Source organism: Equus caballus, chromosome 10 (assembly GCF_041296265.1).
Source record: "Equus caballus isolate H_3958 breed thoroughbred chromosome 10, TB-T2T, whole genome shotgun sequence".
NCBI classification, from domain to species: domain Eukaryota; kingdom Metazoa; phylum Chordata; class Mammalia; order Perissodactyla; family Equidae; genus Equus; species Equus caballus.
Window position 1 is genome coordinate 85,280,479 of NC_091693.1, and position 18,427 is coordinate 85,298,905.

At 43.1% G+C, this 18,427-nt stretch overlaps 1 protein-coding gene and 1 long non-coding RNA gene across 10 annotated transcripts in view; one reads left to right on the plus strand and one right to left on the minus strand.

The window, feature by feature from the left end:
• LOC138915852 (uncharacterized) overlaps window positions 1-1,323 on the minus strand; it is a 30,553-nt gene extending 29,230 nt beyond the window's left edge. For both annotated transcript variants that reach the window (XR_011422221.1, XR_011422222.1), the window contains exons 1-2: window positions 1,205-1,323; window positions 686-1,105 (exon numbers count right to left, since the gene is read on the minus strand). This is a non-coding gene — a long non-coding RNA (uncharacterized lncRNA). The remainder of the gene's footprint in view (window positions 1-685; window positions 1,106-1,204) is intronic.
• Window positions 246-18,427, plus strand: part of LOC100073089 (ectonucleotide pyrophosphatase/phosphodiesterase family member 3) — a 112,837-nt gene continuing 94,655 nt past the window's right edge. For 5 of the 8 annotated variants that reach the window (XR_011422216.1, XR_011422217.1, XR_002811027.2 and 2 more), the window contains exon 1: window positions 282-523. Coding sequence is in view for 1 of the 8 variants with exons in the window: in XM_023651094.2 (XP_023506862.2) it covers window positions 314-523 (210 nt within the window). In the remaining 7 variants the exon portion in view is untranslated. Of the gene's footprint in view, window positions 524-18,427 lie in introns of all 8 variants that reach the window. The other 3 variants (XM_023651094.2, XM_070223873.1, XM_070223875.1) reach the window with 3 other exon arrangements.

Here is an 18,427-nt window from a genome sequence, read left to right on the forward strand (position 1 = left end):
GGCCATGCAGGGCGATTCCTGCAAGTGCGCGGACGGTGCCCAGGGCGCGAGCAGGGGCGGCTGGGGGCAAGGTCAAGATGGGCCCACGCAAAGGACCCGAAATAACCGACACGCCGGGAGCCCAAAGTCAGACAGGAAGCCAAACAATCCGGGGCGTCGGGTTGCTTTCCCCACCCTCCGAGGTCGGGGCGGGGGCGCGGGGCCAGGGGTACGGCGGGCAGGGCGGGGAGGGGCGGGGCGGAGCCGAGTGGGGCGGGGCCGGGGTGGGGCCTATTAAAGGTGCCCCGGGGCGGAGCGGCGGCGCCGGGTCTCGATGGAGTGCGGAGAGGGCGGGCACGGCCGCCGGGTAGGCTCAGCGGTGAGCGGCCGCGACCCGAGCCGCGGCCACGCGTCCCCGGCGCCCGGGGACCCACAGGTGGCCGAGTCCCTGCTGGCCCCCATGGAGGTGGGGGAGGAGCCGCTGGAGAAGGCGGCGCGCGCCGGCGCGGCCAAGGACCCCAACACCTACAAAGTGCTCTCGCTGGTAGGTCGGCGGCCCGGCCCGGGGGCGGGAGGGCGCCCGGCTGGTGCGCCCCGAGCGCGGTGGGCCCCGGGCCGGAAGGAGGCCCCTCTCCGCGCCCCTCTGCACCGCCGTCCGCGCGCGTCCCCCGCCTCCTGCCTGTGCCTGGGGGGCGTTCCCGCTCACCTGCGCGCGGATGCTCCCGAGGGCCTGCCGTAGGTGCGGGCTGCGGGCCAGTGTGGTCTTCAGAAACACCCCCTCCTCCCCAGACAGTACGAGGTTTTCCGAGGGGAAAACGACCTGCCCGAAAGTTGGTCTCAGGAAGGAGTAACTGGGTCCCCCCCCAGCCCCCTTTGGGAGACTGGGTGCAGCATTGATGACTTTCCTTGCGCGAACTGATTCTGCTTGTAGGATTTAGCGGAGCTCCTGAAGTTTTATCAGGACCTTTAGGAAATACCTTTTCCTTGGGCTCTGTTTATGAATTTCTTGGCAGTATTATCCTCTGCTGCTGCACCTCTGGCTGTTTGACACAGAAGTGTCTTAGGACTTGCTTCCTCTAGTAGGACAGTTGTGGATACCTTCTGTCCCATTAGGGGGGGTCTTCTGCTGTAACACAAATGGAATTGGGAAGCATTCTTACCTCATGTCGGTTTTTTTTGTTTTTATCTTCATTCTGGTTTATTTCTTGCCAGACCAAATAGTTACCTCATGTCTTTTGATGAAATACTGTGGCACATTAATATACACCAAAACTCATTGCCGTCTTTTTGAACCTCTTCATTAATGATTGAACTGAAAGTGAAACCTCTTATCCCCTCTTCTTTCCCTTCCCTGCTTTAATACCCTTCCTCCCCCCAGACCTTACCCAAATGACGCACTTCCCCGGGGAAGAGTCTCCAAAAGGAGCTTGAGTTGGCATCAGAGCACTCAGGGCCATGTCTTCTAGAAAGGAGCTGCAATGATGGGCTTCCTTTTTCACGTTAAACCTCAGCATGCTTTTCAAAAGCTGAAGAAATGGATTGACTGATTGCGTCTGGGGTGGGGCTTAGTAGAGGCCAACTGCTGAGGTGGTCCTCAGCCACACAGGCTTTATCCAGTCGGGTAAACCCAGCAGTTGCCTTGCAGACAGATGATCAGGGGCAGTGTGACTGCTGCATTTTTCTGAACATATTTCAGGTAAACCTGGACGATGTAGGCATGTGAGAGTGGAGGCAGAGGGAAGATCCTGCCCCCCTTTGCCCCTCCCCAATGTGGTGTTTGATCCCAGGGGAAGACTAGCATGTTCTGCTCTGGGATTTTGGGTCCTGGAAATGCTCGTGCCTGGGCACTGAGCCTGACCGTGGGAAACACCCAGAGGGCAAATCCAGGTGTTATTCTCCACATGGTTCAGAGGACATGGTAAATACTGATGCCTCTCCTTGGTTCCGAGCTAAGTTTTGAACTGAAGTGTCAGCCTCCACTGAGGCTGGACTTGAAGATTTCTTTGAAATGCCTGTCTTGTTCCCTGGCGTCATTTTAAAGAACAGGTAATTTTCAACCACATTGTGATGCATTTCTCCTTTCTCCCGTGAGCCCTTCTGCAGCAGTATTTTGTGTGTGTGACCTTCTGTGCATATGGATGCCTGTACCTGTGTATGTGTGAAGGGCCCTGTGTGGGTGGTGGTGAGTGAAGATTCCTTTCACTTTTCGGTGAAAACGTTTTCCGTGAGTGGCAGAAGTTGGCCTTGTTTATCAGAAATTTGGGTATGAAAATGATTAATTCTGTTGTTAGCTCTCTCCCCTTCCTCTTTCAACACATTATCTTATCTCTAGAATGCAGTCTGGAGAATATTCAGGGTAGTTCTCTGCTCTTGATTTGACTTGGAATTGACATTGCTCTTTGCTTTGTAAAATTTAATATCCGTCCAGCCATAGTTTAGCATTTTACTTCAAAATGACCAGAGCGTCTTAGAGGCCAGAGAAGTCTCCAGTTTGCCCCTTATGCTATTTGTGTCACGTGTTCTAATAAAGTGCTCCACAGATTTCTAGGAACCCAACAGACTGTTGTGTTTACTGCTTGACCTGAGACAGTGCCTGATGGTCACTGTCACTCTTGGTTGAATGAATGAATGCATTGCGTTTTTACTTAGCCCGGGTGACATTTTGACTTGGAAAAGGGCAAGATGGGCAGACTGAATACACAGCTGCAGACCCATATGTCCAGTTGAAGGTCAGGAATCTAAATACAGATGCAGTAATAGAGATGACGCTTGGGTGTAAATTCAGGGATGAGATCCACTGGGCTGTGATTGTGTTAGCGCAGAGGGAGACAGCAGAGGAGGTGAGTGAACTATAAACACAAGTTCCCAACTAAGGTCCGTGTGCCTGAGGGGCCACAGAGGCCCTCCGTGACGACCTGGATTCAGAATCAGGGTCTAGCCACTGGGCGCTCCCTCACGTACAAACAACCCGTGTGTGACCATCTGGCAGGTACAAGTGAGGCCATCCTGCTGGTACCAATGACAGTCTCCCTCACTATACCAGAGCCTCTCCTTTTGGGTGCCTTTGCTGTCACACCCCAAATTCACTCTCTGTGCTTCTTGTAGGGAACCGTTTTCTCCAGCCTTGCTTTCTATTACTTGCTGTCTCTGCTTTGAGTCGTGTTCTGGTCTTTCTCTCGCTCACCCCTTACATCTGCGCTATGTCCACTCCATGCGGTCTCTCTCTCCTGGATACACAGCTACCCTTTCAACACCTTTCTCTTTTTCGCTTCTCTTCCACTCTTTCAGTTCACTCTGGACACTCAGGTTTGCCATCTCCTCCCCCGTCCTATCCTAGTCTTGACTCTGGAGAGTATCCCTGGTGGTTGTGTTGAGAGACCTATGTGTTCTGTATTATAAAGAACTAGAATGATTAACCTTATTAGAATATTTACAGAAATTTTTATCTCTCAGCTTCTCATCTTCCTCCAGCTAACTCTTTTTCTCTCAGATTTCAGTATTAAAGATAAATGAAAATAGTTTTATATTCAGTTTTGAGTTTGGTAAATTCCATTGCAAAATATTTGTGTGACTTTTAAGGTAGAGCAGATGTATTTCATCTATATTATGGGCTTTTTGGATGAGCCAGAAAGCTTAATTGTGGTTTATAACTTTTTTTTTTCAGTAGAGGAAGAGGCATTTCAAGTTTCAAACAAATTAGGAATAAATAAGCATTTGAAATACAACTTGTGATTAGAGATCTTCCCTGGTTAAAATAAACACGCCTCCGTCAACCATGAAATTTGTCCCAAACAACAAGCAATAAACAAGAAACCTTTTAGCACATGAGGTCAGGGCAGAACGTGGGTTACTCTGCTGGCCTAAGTCCTCTGCAGCAGGAACGGATGTTCAGAATGCTGACCCCAAATGAAAACCCTTTGGCATCAAATAAGATCCAAGTTATATATTTGCCAAGAAAGTGTAATAATATATTTAAAAGGGCTTTTGGAAAGAGTGACTAGAATGTTCAGCTAAATATTAACTAGAACACTCGATTTCCTGGAACCAGAGAATCTGCAGTTTTTAGACAAGCACCTCAAGTTACTCAGATATAGTTGGGTCATTTACTCCACTTCTAGAAATAATTGGCTAAATTTATAGGCAAAACTCACACTGTTTGTGGGTAGAAGACTATAAGTGACAGGACTGACATGTTGTTCCCTGGCATCGTTTTGAATTATTAAAAAACTAAAATATGTTGGAAAGATGTTCAACATCACTCAGAGAAATGCAAAATAAAACCATACTGAGATAAAAATTTCTCATGTTCTAGAAACATCAAAAAGTTGATTGTCACTCTACTGTGCAACTATAGAGAACAGATACCCTAACACACTGCTGGGGGAGTATAAATTACTGTGACCCTTACGAAAAGCTATTAGGCAATTTTTATAAAAATTACAAATACACATACCCTCTGACCCAGCAATGCTACTTCCAGGAATTTATTGTGTCCCGTGTATAATATTATTAGTATTGTTTAAAGTGGAGAAGGTAAGAAGCAACCTAAATGTCATTCAGTAGGGTCTGGTTAAATAAAGGAAGGTGCAGCCATATCATAGAATATGATGCTGCTATAAATAAGCAAGAAAGGGAGGAAGGCAGAAGTAACTCTTAAGGGATTGATGTAGAATTACTTTGAGGATTTAATATTAAGAGGAAAAAAGCAAGGTGCCAAAAAACGGTTACACAGTATGGGAACATTCTATAAAAATGATTGTGTATGTGTAAAATACTCCTAACTGGAAGCAAACGGGGCATATTGGCTGCAGACAGGGAAAGAAACCAGGTGATTAAGCTAAGAGAAATGGAAGGAGATTATTCATTGGTTCCACATTTTGGTATCTTTTCCGTTTTGAACCATATGAATATGTTACCTATTCAAAAATAATGAAAACAAATGTAAAAAAAGGAATGTATTGCCACTATGTGATCCATGTCTGTGATCCATGCCAGTGGCTCAGCTACCAACCGTCTTCATTTTCCTACCCATAACACCCCCTGAGGAGATAATGCACTAGTGGAACATCAGCTCTTTAAAGACCACACATTTTGTCTTTTTCATGGATATATTTTCTGGTGACTGTTCTTTGCTACTAAGTTTTACTGCTCTTTCCTCATTGTTATTATATTTTTATATCCTTATTATAGAACCTTTATATCCTTATTGTGACATCTATGTATCTTCCCTATGGTATCTTTATTATAGTATCTTTGTAGCAATGCTGTGTCAGTTCCTTTATTGAGTAAATGAATGAAATTGTGACATCTATGTATCTTCCCTATGGTATCTTTATTATAGTATCTTTGTAGCAATGCTGTGTCAGTTCCTTTATTGAGTAAATGAATGAAATTTTTATCCGTCAGAATCCCTAACACAGCTGTTTTCAAGTGCACCAAAAAAAATCAGAATAAGATCAAAATGACTTTATATAATCTAACATGGGGGAGATTTTTAAGAACATCTTACACTGTTTTGTCATCAACTTGACTTCTCAATACAGATTCTCCACTGGGAGAGTACAAATGGAAATGAGAATAGACAAATAAAAGGTGATTACAATTATTTCTCCGCTTCCAGAAATATCTTAACAGCAACATCAAAGCAAACCTAAAAAAAGGAGTCAAAAATCATCAGCTGAATGTATTGAAAACACAGTGCTCACCTGAGAAAGACCACCCCAAAACTGTCTGAAGGCCCCCAGACAGCTAATTAGTTTTGTTTTTTCATCTTCAGAGGTGTCCATAAACATGCTAAAAAAACTGAAATCACATTATTTCCCACTAGTTTTAAAAAATGTAATTCAACATGACCAGAATAGTGAATCTTATAAACCTCCAAGATAAACCTAAGTAAAACCTTACAAATATACGCTTGTGTAAAAACACAAAAATCTGCCATGCATATACTCACCCAGGGAAAGCCTCTTCTATAATTTTCATTTTGTGTAAAAAATAAAACAAAAGTAAATGATGTGAATTTAAAAAAATGAAAGGCAGGGCCCTCCTGGAACAAAACATTACAATGTAACACAGGGCGCGTCCCTCTCATCAGCAACCCGCAGTCACCACCACCACCACCTGCCCGGCCCATCTCCAAGGGCGCTGAGGATGCCGCGGGGCCCTTGCATCTGTCCGCAAGGAGAACGGCTGACCCCTGTGCGCACACTGTGTCTTACAAAGCGGAGGTGGGGAGAGGTGGCCGGGCCTGCTCCTCGAGCCGCTGCACAGTCTCCCTGTCCGTCCCCCCTCGGTGGCCACACCGTCGCCTCGGCTCCCCGGCCATCCACTCACCACCACCTCCTCAAAAATGCTCTGTAGCTGCGTCTCCATCTGGACCATCGCCCCCGCCTTCCTCGGACGCCGGCGTGGCCCCGACCAGGAACAGGAGCCAAGGGGCGGAGATGCTGCGGGAAATGCCAGGGTCCTCGGCGCTTGGCCGAGAGTCCCACCCACCACCCAGCCAACTACTGCAGCCCCCATGGAAGCCCAGAAGCGCCGGGTGCGCGCAGATTCTGAAACCCACAGAAACCAAAGACCCAGCTGGACGGTTCTGGTTGGGGAGAACGGCGCCCACGGGCCCGATGACAGTGCCCCCACATGGAGCCTCAAGCCTATGTCCCTCCAAGGCATCATTGGCTGCAGGCCGCCACCTGCGGCTGAAGCAGGAGCTGCGTCCTGCTTGGGCCACTGCTTTTGCATATGGGGAACGAATAAAGCTTGAAGCCCCAGGGCTGCAGCATTGGGGGAATGCTCCTGCTGCAACCCAGGGTCAACCTGAAGTCTGTGAACTGCGACCCCTGGCAGGGGGCTCCATCAGCAGCCTGGGGCTGGGAGTTGAAACCACACTTTTCCTGATGACGAGACCGTGTCTTCTCAGCTATGGTAACCTCAGTGTCTTGCAGGCTTTCAATGAAGGTGGAAAAAAATACATGAGGAGTGATGTCAGCAACATGGCAGAGTGAGCTGTCCCTTTGTCTCTCCCCTTTTGAGTGACAACAACATGGACATTCACTGAACAATGGAGGATATCAACACAGAACAATAGGACATCTGAGAGCCCCACACAGCTATACATCTGAAGGTGGATGGCTGGGTTCCCAGGAAGCAGGGGAGATAAGTGCTACCCATCCCTAGCAGCAATGAGCCAGGTTATGGGTCCTCACACAGCGGCCGGCACTACTGTAACAGGAGGTGGGGGCAGACCAGACTGTGGGCAAATGCTCTCTCAGCTAATGGGAGCACCCACCATACTGCCACAACAGCGCTAGTAGGAATGCACCCTGGTGTGACCATAACAGGAGGCATCTGCAGTGCTGCATGTGTGTGCAAGTGCTCTCCTGTCCCGTGGGAGCACCAACTGTGCCGCCACAGCCCCAACGAATAGCCCCTCGTCTGGACCATGGGACGAAACTCCACCCACCAAGCACAGTGGGAGCAGAGACGTTGGCACTCCCATGTGCTCAAACTCTGTCCTGGCCTGCAGGAGCACCCACCATACCCATACTGCTCCCAGCAGATGGGGCGAGATAGAAACATGGCTCCTACTTACCCCTAGCAGTAGCAGGTGAAATCTGTGACCTGATCATGCTACTAATGCACCAGGAAAGGATCAGTTCATCAAAAGCCATGAAAAACTACAGTAACACTTTTGAGCAGAAGGAAAAGGAAAAGTCTCCGGAAACCAACGAGAAGTAACAGAAATGTACAGTGGAAATGACAGAGAATTAAAAATAGTTATCATCAACTGAAAAATTACAAGACATCTCAGAAGGAGAGTACAGTGAGCTCAGGAATAAAATTAGTATGAAGAAGGAATACATCACCAAAGAGATGGAAACTCTAAAAAAACCAAAGAAAAATTCTGGAAATGAAGAACACAATTAATGAGATAAAATTGTAGAATCCATAAAAAATAGAGCTGATTTTGTGGAGGACAGAAGTAGTGATTTAGAGGAGAGAAATATAGAAATGCTTTAGGTGGAGGAGGTTAGAGAAGTAAGATTTAGGAAAATGAAGAAATTCTTTAAGTAATATCTGACCTGATTTGGAAAAGCAAGGTAAGGATTATAGGTACAGAGGGAGACAAGAGGGAGAAAGAAACGGAGAGCTTGCTCGAAGAAATAATAGCTGAGGACTTCCCAAACATGGGGAAAGAACTGGACTTACAATACATGAAGTCAATAGAACTCCTAATTACATCAATGCAAAAAGACCTTCTCCAAGGCACATAATAGAAAAACTGGCAAAAGTCAGTGACAAAGAAAAAAATATCAAGGGCAGCAAGGCAGAAGAAAATAACCTAAAAAGGAACCTCTGTCAGGTGATTAGCAGATTTCTTGGCAGAAACCTTACAGGCTAGGAGAGAATGGAATGATATATTCAAAATAATGAAAGACAAACAGTTTCAGCCAGGAATACTCTATCTGGTGAAACCATCCTTCCAATATGATGGAGAAATAAAAGGTTTCTCAGATAAACAAAAGCTGAGGGGGAGTTCACTGCCAGCATACCTCCCTTAGAAGAAATGATAAAGGATGCACTCATAACTGACACAAGAAGGTAAAGGTCTACGTAGCTTTGAGCAAGGAGATAAATAGACAAACTCAGAAAACTGAAGCTCTCTATCAGAACAGGTTAGCAAACATTTAATTATATAATAAAAGATAAAGGGAAGGAAAGCATCACAAATGCTTCAATTTAGTCACAAAGTCACAACACAAAACAGAATAATTTGTGACAACAATAACTCAGAAGGGGAAGAGAACAGGGATGGAACCAGCTTAGGCTAATGGAGATAAGAGGCTATCAGAAAATTGACAGTCTTATCTATGAGATCTTTTATACAAATCTCATGGTGACCACTAGACAAAAAATCAGAGCAGAGCCATAATTCACAAATAAAGAGAAAACTGGGAAAACTGTCACAGAAAACCACCAAACTGAAATGTCAGTCAGAAATACAGAAGAGAGTAACAATGGAAAAATAGAACAACAGAAAGTAAGAGATAAAGTGGAAGTATCGAGCCTTCATATATCAATAATCATTCTGAATGTAAATGGATTGAATTCTCTAAAAAAAGACACAGTGGTTGGACAGGTTAAAAAACAAACCCAACTTTATGCTGACTCCAGGAAACACATCTCAGCTCTAAAGACAAACATAGGCTCAATGTGAAGTAATGGAAGATGACACTCCAAGCAAATGGCCAACAAAAAGAAGGTGTTGCCATGCTTATATCAGACAAAACAGACTTCAAGATAAAAAAGACAATGAGAGACAAAGAGGGGCAGTATGTGATAAAAGGAACCTTCCATCAAGGGGACATAACACTTATGAATATATATGCACCTAACACAGGAGCACCAAAGTATACAAAGCAACTATTAACAGACCTAAAGGGAGAAATTGACAGCAACACAATAATAGTGGGGGACCTTATCATCCCTCTTACATTAATGCGTAGATCATTCAGACAGAAAGTGAACAAGGAAACAATGGCCTTAAACGAAATACTAGACCAGATGAACTTAATAGATATATATAGAAAACTCCATCCAGAAAACAGCAGAATACACATTCTTCTCAAGTGCACATGGACATTCTAGCTGATAGACCACATGTTGGGAAACAAGGAAAACCTCAATAAATTTAAGAAGATTGAAATCATATCCAGCATCCTTTTTGAACCCAGTGCTATGAAACTAGAAATCAACTACAAGAAAAAAGGTAAGAAAGTCACATATATGTGGAGACTAAACAATATGCCACTGAACAACTATTGGATCAATGAAGGATCAAAGGAGAAATTTAAAAATACCTGGAGACAAATGAAAAAGAAAATAGAACCTACCAACTCATGGGAAGCAGCAAAAGTGGTTATAAGAGGGAAATTCATAGCAATGCAAGCACGCTTCAACAAACAAGAAAGACCTCAAATAAGTAATCTTAAACTACATGTAACAGAGCTAGGAAAAGAACAAAGCAAGCCCAAAGTCAGCACAATGAGGCAAATAATAAAAATAGAGGAGAAATAAATGAAATAGAGCATAGTAAAACAGTAGAAGGATCAATGAAACTAAGAGTTACTTCTTTGAGAGGATAAACAAAATTGACTAACCCTTAGCCAGACTTACTAAGCAAAGAGGAGAGAAGTCTCAAATAATTAGACATGAAAAAGTAGAAATTACAATGGATGCCATAGAAATACAAAGGATCATTAGAGATTACTATGAAAAACTATATGTCAACAAATTGGATGCCTAGAAGATATGGATAAATTCTTAGATTCATACAACCTCCCAAAAGTGAATCAAGAATTAATTAAGAATCTGAATACACCATCACAAGTAAAGAGATTGAAACAGTAATCAAAAACTTCCCAAAAAACAGAAGTCCAGCACCAGATGGCTTCTCTGGAGATTTATACCAAACATTCAAAGAAGATTTAATACCTTTTCTTCTCAAACTATTCCAAAAAATTGAACAAGAAGGAGCACTTCCTAACATTTTATGAGGCCAAAATCACATTGATCCCAAAGCCAGACAGGAACAAGACAAAGAAGGACAATTACAAGCCAATGAATATAGATGCAAATATCCTCAACAAAATATTGGTAAACCAAATACAGCTGTACATTAAAAGGATCATAAACCATGATCAAATGGGATTTATACCAAGGAGGCGTGGATGGTTGAACATCCAGAAATCAATCAATGTGACACACTCCATTAAAAAAAATGAAGAATAAAGATCACATGATCATCTCAATAGATGCAGAGAAAGCATTTGACAAGATCCGGCATCCATTTGTGATAAAAACTCTCATTAAAATTGGTATAGAAGGAAAGTACCTCAACATAATAAAGGCCATATATGACAAACCCATAGCCAACATCACACATATGGTGAAAAACTGAAAGCCATCCCTCCCTCTGAGAACAGGAATCAGACAAGGGTTCCCACTCTCACCACTCCTATTCTACATAGCACTGTAGGTTTTGGCCAGTGCAATGAAGCAAGAAAGAGAAAGAAAAGGTACCCAAATTGTAAATTAAGAAGTAAAACTGTTGCTGTTTGTGGACGACATGATTCTATATATAGAAAACCCTAAGAATCTGCCAGAAAGCTGTTAGAAATAATCAACAACTACAGCATAGTTGCAGGGTACAAAATCAACTTACAAAAATCCCCATATAACACCAAGTGCTTTGTTCCTTCAGCTTCTCCCTCACTCTTTGAGGCAGATCTTGGGGCTCTGACGAACTGGTTCCAAATTCAGGGCCTGTCACTTGTAAAACGTGATGAGTTATCTGCTTCTAAAGTACAACAATAGGACAAGCCTAGGACTTACATTCTCATTTCAAAAGGGAGAAATTGAAAAGATGAAAGGGGTCACAGGTTCCAACCAAGTCTGAAATATCAGGGCAGATTCCATTCTATTTTAAGGCTTGAGAATAACCCTCTTTGGTTTGATGCTCTGTCCTCCAGGCCCCCTGGGATGATAGCAAGAGTGAGAGGGTTTCTATGGAAGGATAGCCCTGTGGAGATTGTAAGCTCCTGAGTGGGAGGAGGTGGGTATCCAAGCATGGGGTGAAGTGGTGGCAAGATTGGGAGGCTGGTTCCATGTGGGCGATTTGATCAAATAAGCAAAAATACTAAGTTCAATGAGAGTCAGGTTTCACACCGTGGGATAAGGGGGATACATAAATAGAAAGGGGAAAACTAAAATGAACCCTGTGGTGCTTGGTTGGAATTGGGAATTTTGATATGAACTCATGGATTTCAATAGATAGTTTTGGAAATAAGTAGAGATGATAGGTGTAATGTGTGCACAAACACATGTCCGTTTACACGTTCATACGTACATTCTTTACCTTTAGCAATCTAGAGGGCCTGGGAGTAGCTGCTTTCCAGTGATCACACCTGGAGCTCAGATCTAACTACCACTCTCTCTTACATGAGTCAGGATCTTTGGGGTAATGCTTGCTCACAGGGCTGGGCCAGGGAAAGTACAAGAGAAGCATGAAGCATCTTGTTATACCAGAAAGCAAGAAAATTCTTAAAGAATGATAGGAGCTTGCAGGCGTTTCCACGGGCTGAGTTAGGAACAGTATGAGCATCAAAGTGAATAACGACACTAATGGGTTATAACTCATTGAGTAAAATAGGAAACCACGGATCCACAAAGATGTAAATAAATAGATGGGTAAATTAAAAATTTGGTGAGAAATGGTATATTTATACAGTTTCAATGTAACTTCACATACAATACTTATTCATAGTAATGAGTACTAATAAGAGTAACTTCACAGTGGAGAAGCCAGAAGCCACCGCTTTAATCAGGTGATCAAAGTGAGCAGCATCAGGAAGGGGACAAACTGAAATCAGGCACTGCGTGATAGGTTGGGTGAGAAGGATATGGCATCACTACAGTTATTTTCCTGCCGAAGTTTTATTCCTTGAATCTAATCATGGGGAAATAGAAGACAAAATCACGTTGAGGGACATTCTACAAAACTGGTCTGTGACATTCAAAAGTGTAAAAGTCAAAGACATCAAGGACTAACTGAAAACCTCTTCCAGGATGAAGGAATTGTTCCATGACAAGTAAATGCAAAACGTGATTTTGAATGGGATCCTTTTACTCAAAAGGACAATTGACAAAACCTGAGTGGGATCTGAGGATTAGGGGCTGGCCTGGTGGCATAGTGGTTAAGTTCATGCATTCTGCTTCAGCAGCCCAGGGTTCGCCATTTCAAATCCTGGGTGTGGACCTGGCACTGCTTTTCAAGCCATGCTGTGGCAGCATCCCACATACAAAACAGAGGAAGATGGGCATACATGTAAGCTCAGGGCCAATCTTCCTCAGGAAAAAGAGGAGGATTGGCAGTGGACGTTAGCTCAGGGCAAATCTTCCTTAAAAAAAGAAAAAACCTGAATGGGATCTGAGGATTAGACGGTAGAAATGTATCAATGTTAGTTGTTTGATTTTTGTAGTTATAGGAAAATGCCCTTATGTAGAGGAGATGTACACACTGGAGTGCTTGGAAAAGATGGGAGACCAGGTTGGCAACTTACTCTAAAATAGTTTAGGAAAAAAATTGTTCTTTGGCTTGGTACCTCCAACTTTTTAAATAGTTTGTAATTATTTAAAAATAAAAAAATTTACTAAAGATAAAGTAAGAATAAAGAAATCACATTTGCAAGAAATAAAAAGAAAGCTAGCAGTTCCCTTGAAATATTTGCATAGGAAAGGTGGATTCTTCCAAACCAATGCTCAGTGACAAGAAAGAGATGGTCCTGTTAGTTCTGTGTGCCATAACCAATAGTCAGTCTGTTCTGTTAAAATAGTCCCCTGAATCCTTATCGTGGAATTCCTGTAAAATGGTATATAATTTCCTCAGCAGAAAGTGTCAAACCAAACTACAATGTTCACTAGAATAAGAAAAGAGCAGATAAGAAGAGGACTGGTTGGAGATGGCTTTCCTCAAAAATGACTAAGCTCTCAGCGGGAAGAAAAATTACCTGGAGCAGCTAACAGCAGATGGAGCAAAGGGGAATTTTGCTCACTTAAGGAAGTGTGCTAAGGGTCAAATGAGTGCAACTCAGTTGGCTCAAGGTGGAGGCTTAGTGCTGGGAACTGGAACTAAGTCAGAAGTTCAGGAGACAAGTAAAGACAAGGGAGATGGAGGTGCCCAGAAAGTCCACTACAAGGTGAGAGCATCCTGGAGGTCTCTGTGGAAAAGGCTGATTATATTTAGATCGTGGTTAGAGCCAGACTCTTGACAAAGAGTTGGATCAGCCTGGAGAGGGAGGCAGGGTAGACGGCACTCAGAACTGGAGGACCCTGAAAGCCAGGATGGGGAGTCTGAGTCAGCGGCTAATGAGACGATTGCTTTGGGCTTGTAAATAATGAAGTGAGCTACAAGAAAGAAAAATAAACCACTTGGTTTAGAAGAAATATTGGGCCGCATTTGAGGCTCAGAGGATGTACCTACTTCCCTAAGGAATAGGGTGTCACAATTCTGATAGGAAGCTGGAAACCCTAGATGCTGAGGATGGAGATGAAGCAGCTTAGGGGCTTTGGAAGATGAGAGTAGAGGGTAGGGAAGAACTCAGCAGATGCCATCAGCATGCGAGCAACATAAGGGCATCATCTCTGTCTTCATGTTTTCTGTTCCAAATTATAATGTAGTGTCATAAATAAATAAATGAATAAATGAGTGGAAGGACACTGAAAGTGTAAAGGAAGCTGTGGAGAGTAAGCTGGGTTCCATGTAACAATCAGATAAGAAGTTATCTTGTAGAATCATCAAAGAAGTGAAAATCCCATTGGCCAAGACCATAAAAATCCCACTGGCTAGGGATCAGGGTTCAGTGGTTTTTGAGGACTTTGCCCTAGTCCTGGGGAGTGAGCCATTGCTTGGGGATGGCATGGTGGGGGTAGGGGATGGAGGTGGGGATATGGGTCCTTGCTTCACTGGAGATCAGGAATACTGGAAGCCAGCGCTTTCTGGATTTTAGAGTGAGGAGTAAAGTGAACTAACATGAGAACTGTCTCCCCAAGGTAAGGGCTAGAGATAGGGTCTGCAGATGGACTGGAGATGACACAAAGACTGGACGACTCTGATAAGCACCTGTGTCAAGCTTGCTGAATGACCTGAATCTATGTATGTAGTTGTAATTACAGACACACACACGAACAAATGGACTCTGGTATTAAATAGCCTAGGTTCCCATCCTGACGCTTCCCACTTAACTGTGTGCCAAGCCCTTTAATCTCTTGAAGCTTCAATTTTACCAACTGCAAAACTGTCAATTCCTGTGGGAAGGAAAGGAGAATGTGCTTAAAGAATCCAGTCCATACCAGGCATAGAGGAAGCGATCTATAATCGGTAGGTCTGGCTAACTTATGCGCTTTCTTTAACTCCTTCTCTCTCTAAGACAGCTGGGCCCATCAGCAGAGTTCAGGTGATGTGGAGAACTCCAAGATAAATTGAAAAGAGGGAGAAAGTCCTTGTCTCAGGGGTAAGACCTTTGGAGGGGACATTCACACTTTGTTTATGCATGGGTAGGTCAAAGGGAAAGTATCCTGATAGTTCTGAGGCTGGAAGGATGTTACTGGGGAGCTGTTCTGGGAACCCCTGTAAAGGAACATCATCTAACCATGTTAGTGTTTGTGTATGTGATGGAGGGCCAGGATGGGGACAGGAGTGGTTGCACAGTAATGAGTATTGTGTGATGCTGTACCGAAAGAACTTAACTTTGACCAAAAAGAGGTGTGGTCTTTGTCCTTGACTTCTGGAAGGTAATCTCTAAACTCTTGGGATGTGATGTCTGACAGAAGTGTTTTGCTTTACCTGTGGTCCTTGGGCCAACTGTTTCTTGCTAGTTCAGTTTTAGGTGTTATATATTGACTTCTTACTATGGAAGATGATTGCTTAGTGTTCCTGAAGACCCGTCAACTTTCCTTCTCCATCCTACTTATGTATCAGAATTTGTTGGTTAGATAGAGTATTTACATTGTTCTGCCTCTATAGCTGTTATTTATACTTTAGTAACACAGTGCATTGTGATTACACTTTCCTTTTCTGTATAGCCTTTTGTTTTGTCTTCGGAGTTAATAATTGTCTCATGTTTTTCCTTTGCTTAATTCTGAATGTGCCCATCACTACTCCATCCAGAAACCTCTGCCTGAGATATTAATCTCCTCTCTGGAAGTGTTTCGTCTTGCTCGAGGGGACATCCTTCCTGGAACCTCTGCCCCCGGCTGCCAGTCAGATTGGCTGCTCCCTGAGCCACCTCTTGGCCTGTGTGCAGGGGTGGCATCCTGGTGGTTCTCCTTTGCTCTGTCCTCTATGCGTCTCTGGTTGCTCGGTTTCGCGTCTTCCTCTTCTTCCATTTACTCCCTTATTTGGGGATGCAGAAGAACGCGTCCTCCGTTAACTTCCTCAGGAAGACTACTTTTTCCTGTAACTTTTTATTTTGGAAAAAAGTTAAACCTAGAGAAAAGTTGTAAGAATTTTACAATCAATATACATTTTAAATATTTTACCACATTTGCTATTTCTCTCTGTCTCTTTCTTTCTCTCTCTCCTCTCCGTCCCTCTCCCACTCTCTACCAATCTAATTATCTCTATGCAAACTATTTGAGGATCATTTACAGATGTCAGAGTTTCACCCTTAAATGCTTCACTGTATTCCTTCAGAAAGTCACGAATGTAGACCTAACTTGCATAACAACAGTACACTCATCACACTCAGGAAATTTAGCATCAATACAATAATGTTATCTAAAATATGTCCATACTCACATTTCCTCAAGTGTCCCAATAACGTCCTTCACTTATCATTTTTTCCTTCCACCCAGGATACAATCACTGGGTCTTGCACTGCATTTAGTTGTTAGGTTTCTATAGTCTACTTTAATCAGAATGTTTCACTAACCCTTTGTTTCCCCTAGTTTTCATAAAATTGACATTTTTGAAGATTCCAGGAGAGTTTTTTGCAGAATTCCCTCAATTTGGATTTTTCTCATTTCTCATGATTATATTCAGGTTAAACGTATTTTATTTTATGTAGGTATGTTGTATAGGTCATGTTTTATATAACCTTAAAAGGGTTGTTTCTTAGAAGGTTTAGTTCTTTACCTTGGAGACTGATGTAAGCTATATAGAAAACAAATACATACAGATTCATATGCATATGCATACACACACACAAAGTTTGTGCATGATTTCGTGTGGCCACAGACTTTCCCTTGAAGCCTGTCCATGCAAGTGCATGAAACGTTGGCAAAGACTGCTGTAAATGCAATTGACTTGGGTGATGGGACTCACAATGCCGCTACTCAGAAATAATGCCTGAGTTACTTTTGAAGTCACTTAATATTTCTTAGAAGTGGTACCTCTTAAGATACTGTTATGGGCTGACTTGTTGCCCCAAATCTCATGTGTTTAAGTTCTAACTCCCAGCACTTCAGAATGTGACTGTATTTGGAAATAGGATCTTTAAAGAGGTAATTATGTTAAAATGAGGTCATTAGGGTGGGCCCTAATCCAATATGGCTGGTTTCCTTATGAGAAGAGAAGATTGTAACGCAGACAGAGACACAGACATGTACACAGAGAGACAATTGTGTGAAGGCACAGGAGAAGACAGCTATCTGCAAGTCCAGGAGAGATGCCTTCAAAGAAACTTACCCTGCCAGCAACTTGATCTTGGACTTCTAGCCTTCAGAATTGTGAGAAAGTAGGGGCCAGCCTGGTGGCGCAGCGGTTATGTGCGCATGTTCCGCTTCAGCGGCCCTGGGTTCGCTGGTTTGGATCCTGGGTGTGGACATGGCACCACTTGGTGAGCCATGCTGTGGCAGGTGTCCCACAGATAAAGTAGAGGAAGATGGGCACGGATGTTAGCTCAGGGCCAGTCTTCCTCAACAAAAAGTGGAGGATTGGCAGCAGATGTTATCTCAGGCTAATCTTCCTCAAAAAATAAGAAAAAGAATTGTGAGAAAATAAATCTCTGTTGTTTAAGCCCCCCAGTCTCGGGTACCTTGTTTGGCAGCCCTACACTCTAACACAAGTACTTTTCTGAATACTCTTAGAAAAGTTTATGATTTCTTCCTCTATGTCCCTGGTATTTCATTCATACCACTAGTATAGCACATATCACACTGTATTATGGTTGAAAATGTTTGTTTCTTCTGCCAGACTGAAGCTCTTTAGACTAGATACAGAAGCAACATTCTTGCATCTCCTGACACCTGGCAGAAACTCTGGGCCTTAGTGGTACTCAGTTATCATTTGTTACTCTGAATAGAATAACAGCATCCAAAGTACCATTATTTCAGGGGCAAGGCTTCCTTTGAGGTAATAGCTATTTCTGCAATGCTGCATATAGAGAAAGATTTTCATCACATACAAAGTTATATCTATAAGGTTGTTAGAATCTATAACACCTTGTTAAGCCATGCTGTGGCAGGTGTCCTACATAGAAAGAAGAGGAAGATGGGCACGGATATTAGCTTGGGGCCATTCTATCTCAGCAAAAAAGAGGAGAATTGGCAGAAGATGTTATCTCAGGGCTAATCTTCATCAAAAAAGTGTTAAAACATCAGCTGTATTTCAAATGAAAAGTCATAAACATTATAATCATCCTCATCAATTTACTTAGTTCCATGTAATCAATTTTTGATCTTTTGTTAGTAGTTTTATGAGGTTATCAGTTCTTCCTCTAGAGTTCTGGGATTTTTTACCCAGCTCAGTTTTATAATCTGAAAGTTTATCAGAAACCTGCATTCTAGAGCAAGTGTCAGAGTCCTTTCTGTGAATCTCTTTGAAGATGAAACATATTTGCACAAACATCAGAGCAAAACAACTATCTACAAATAACAAAACACTCAAAAA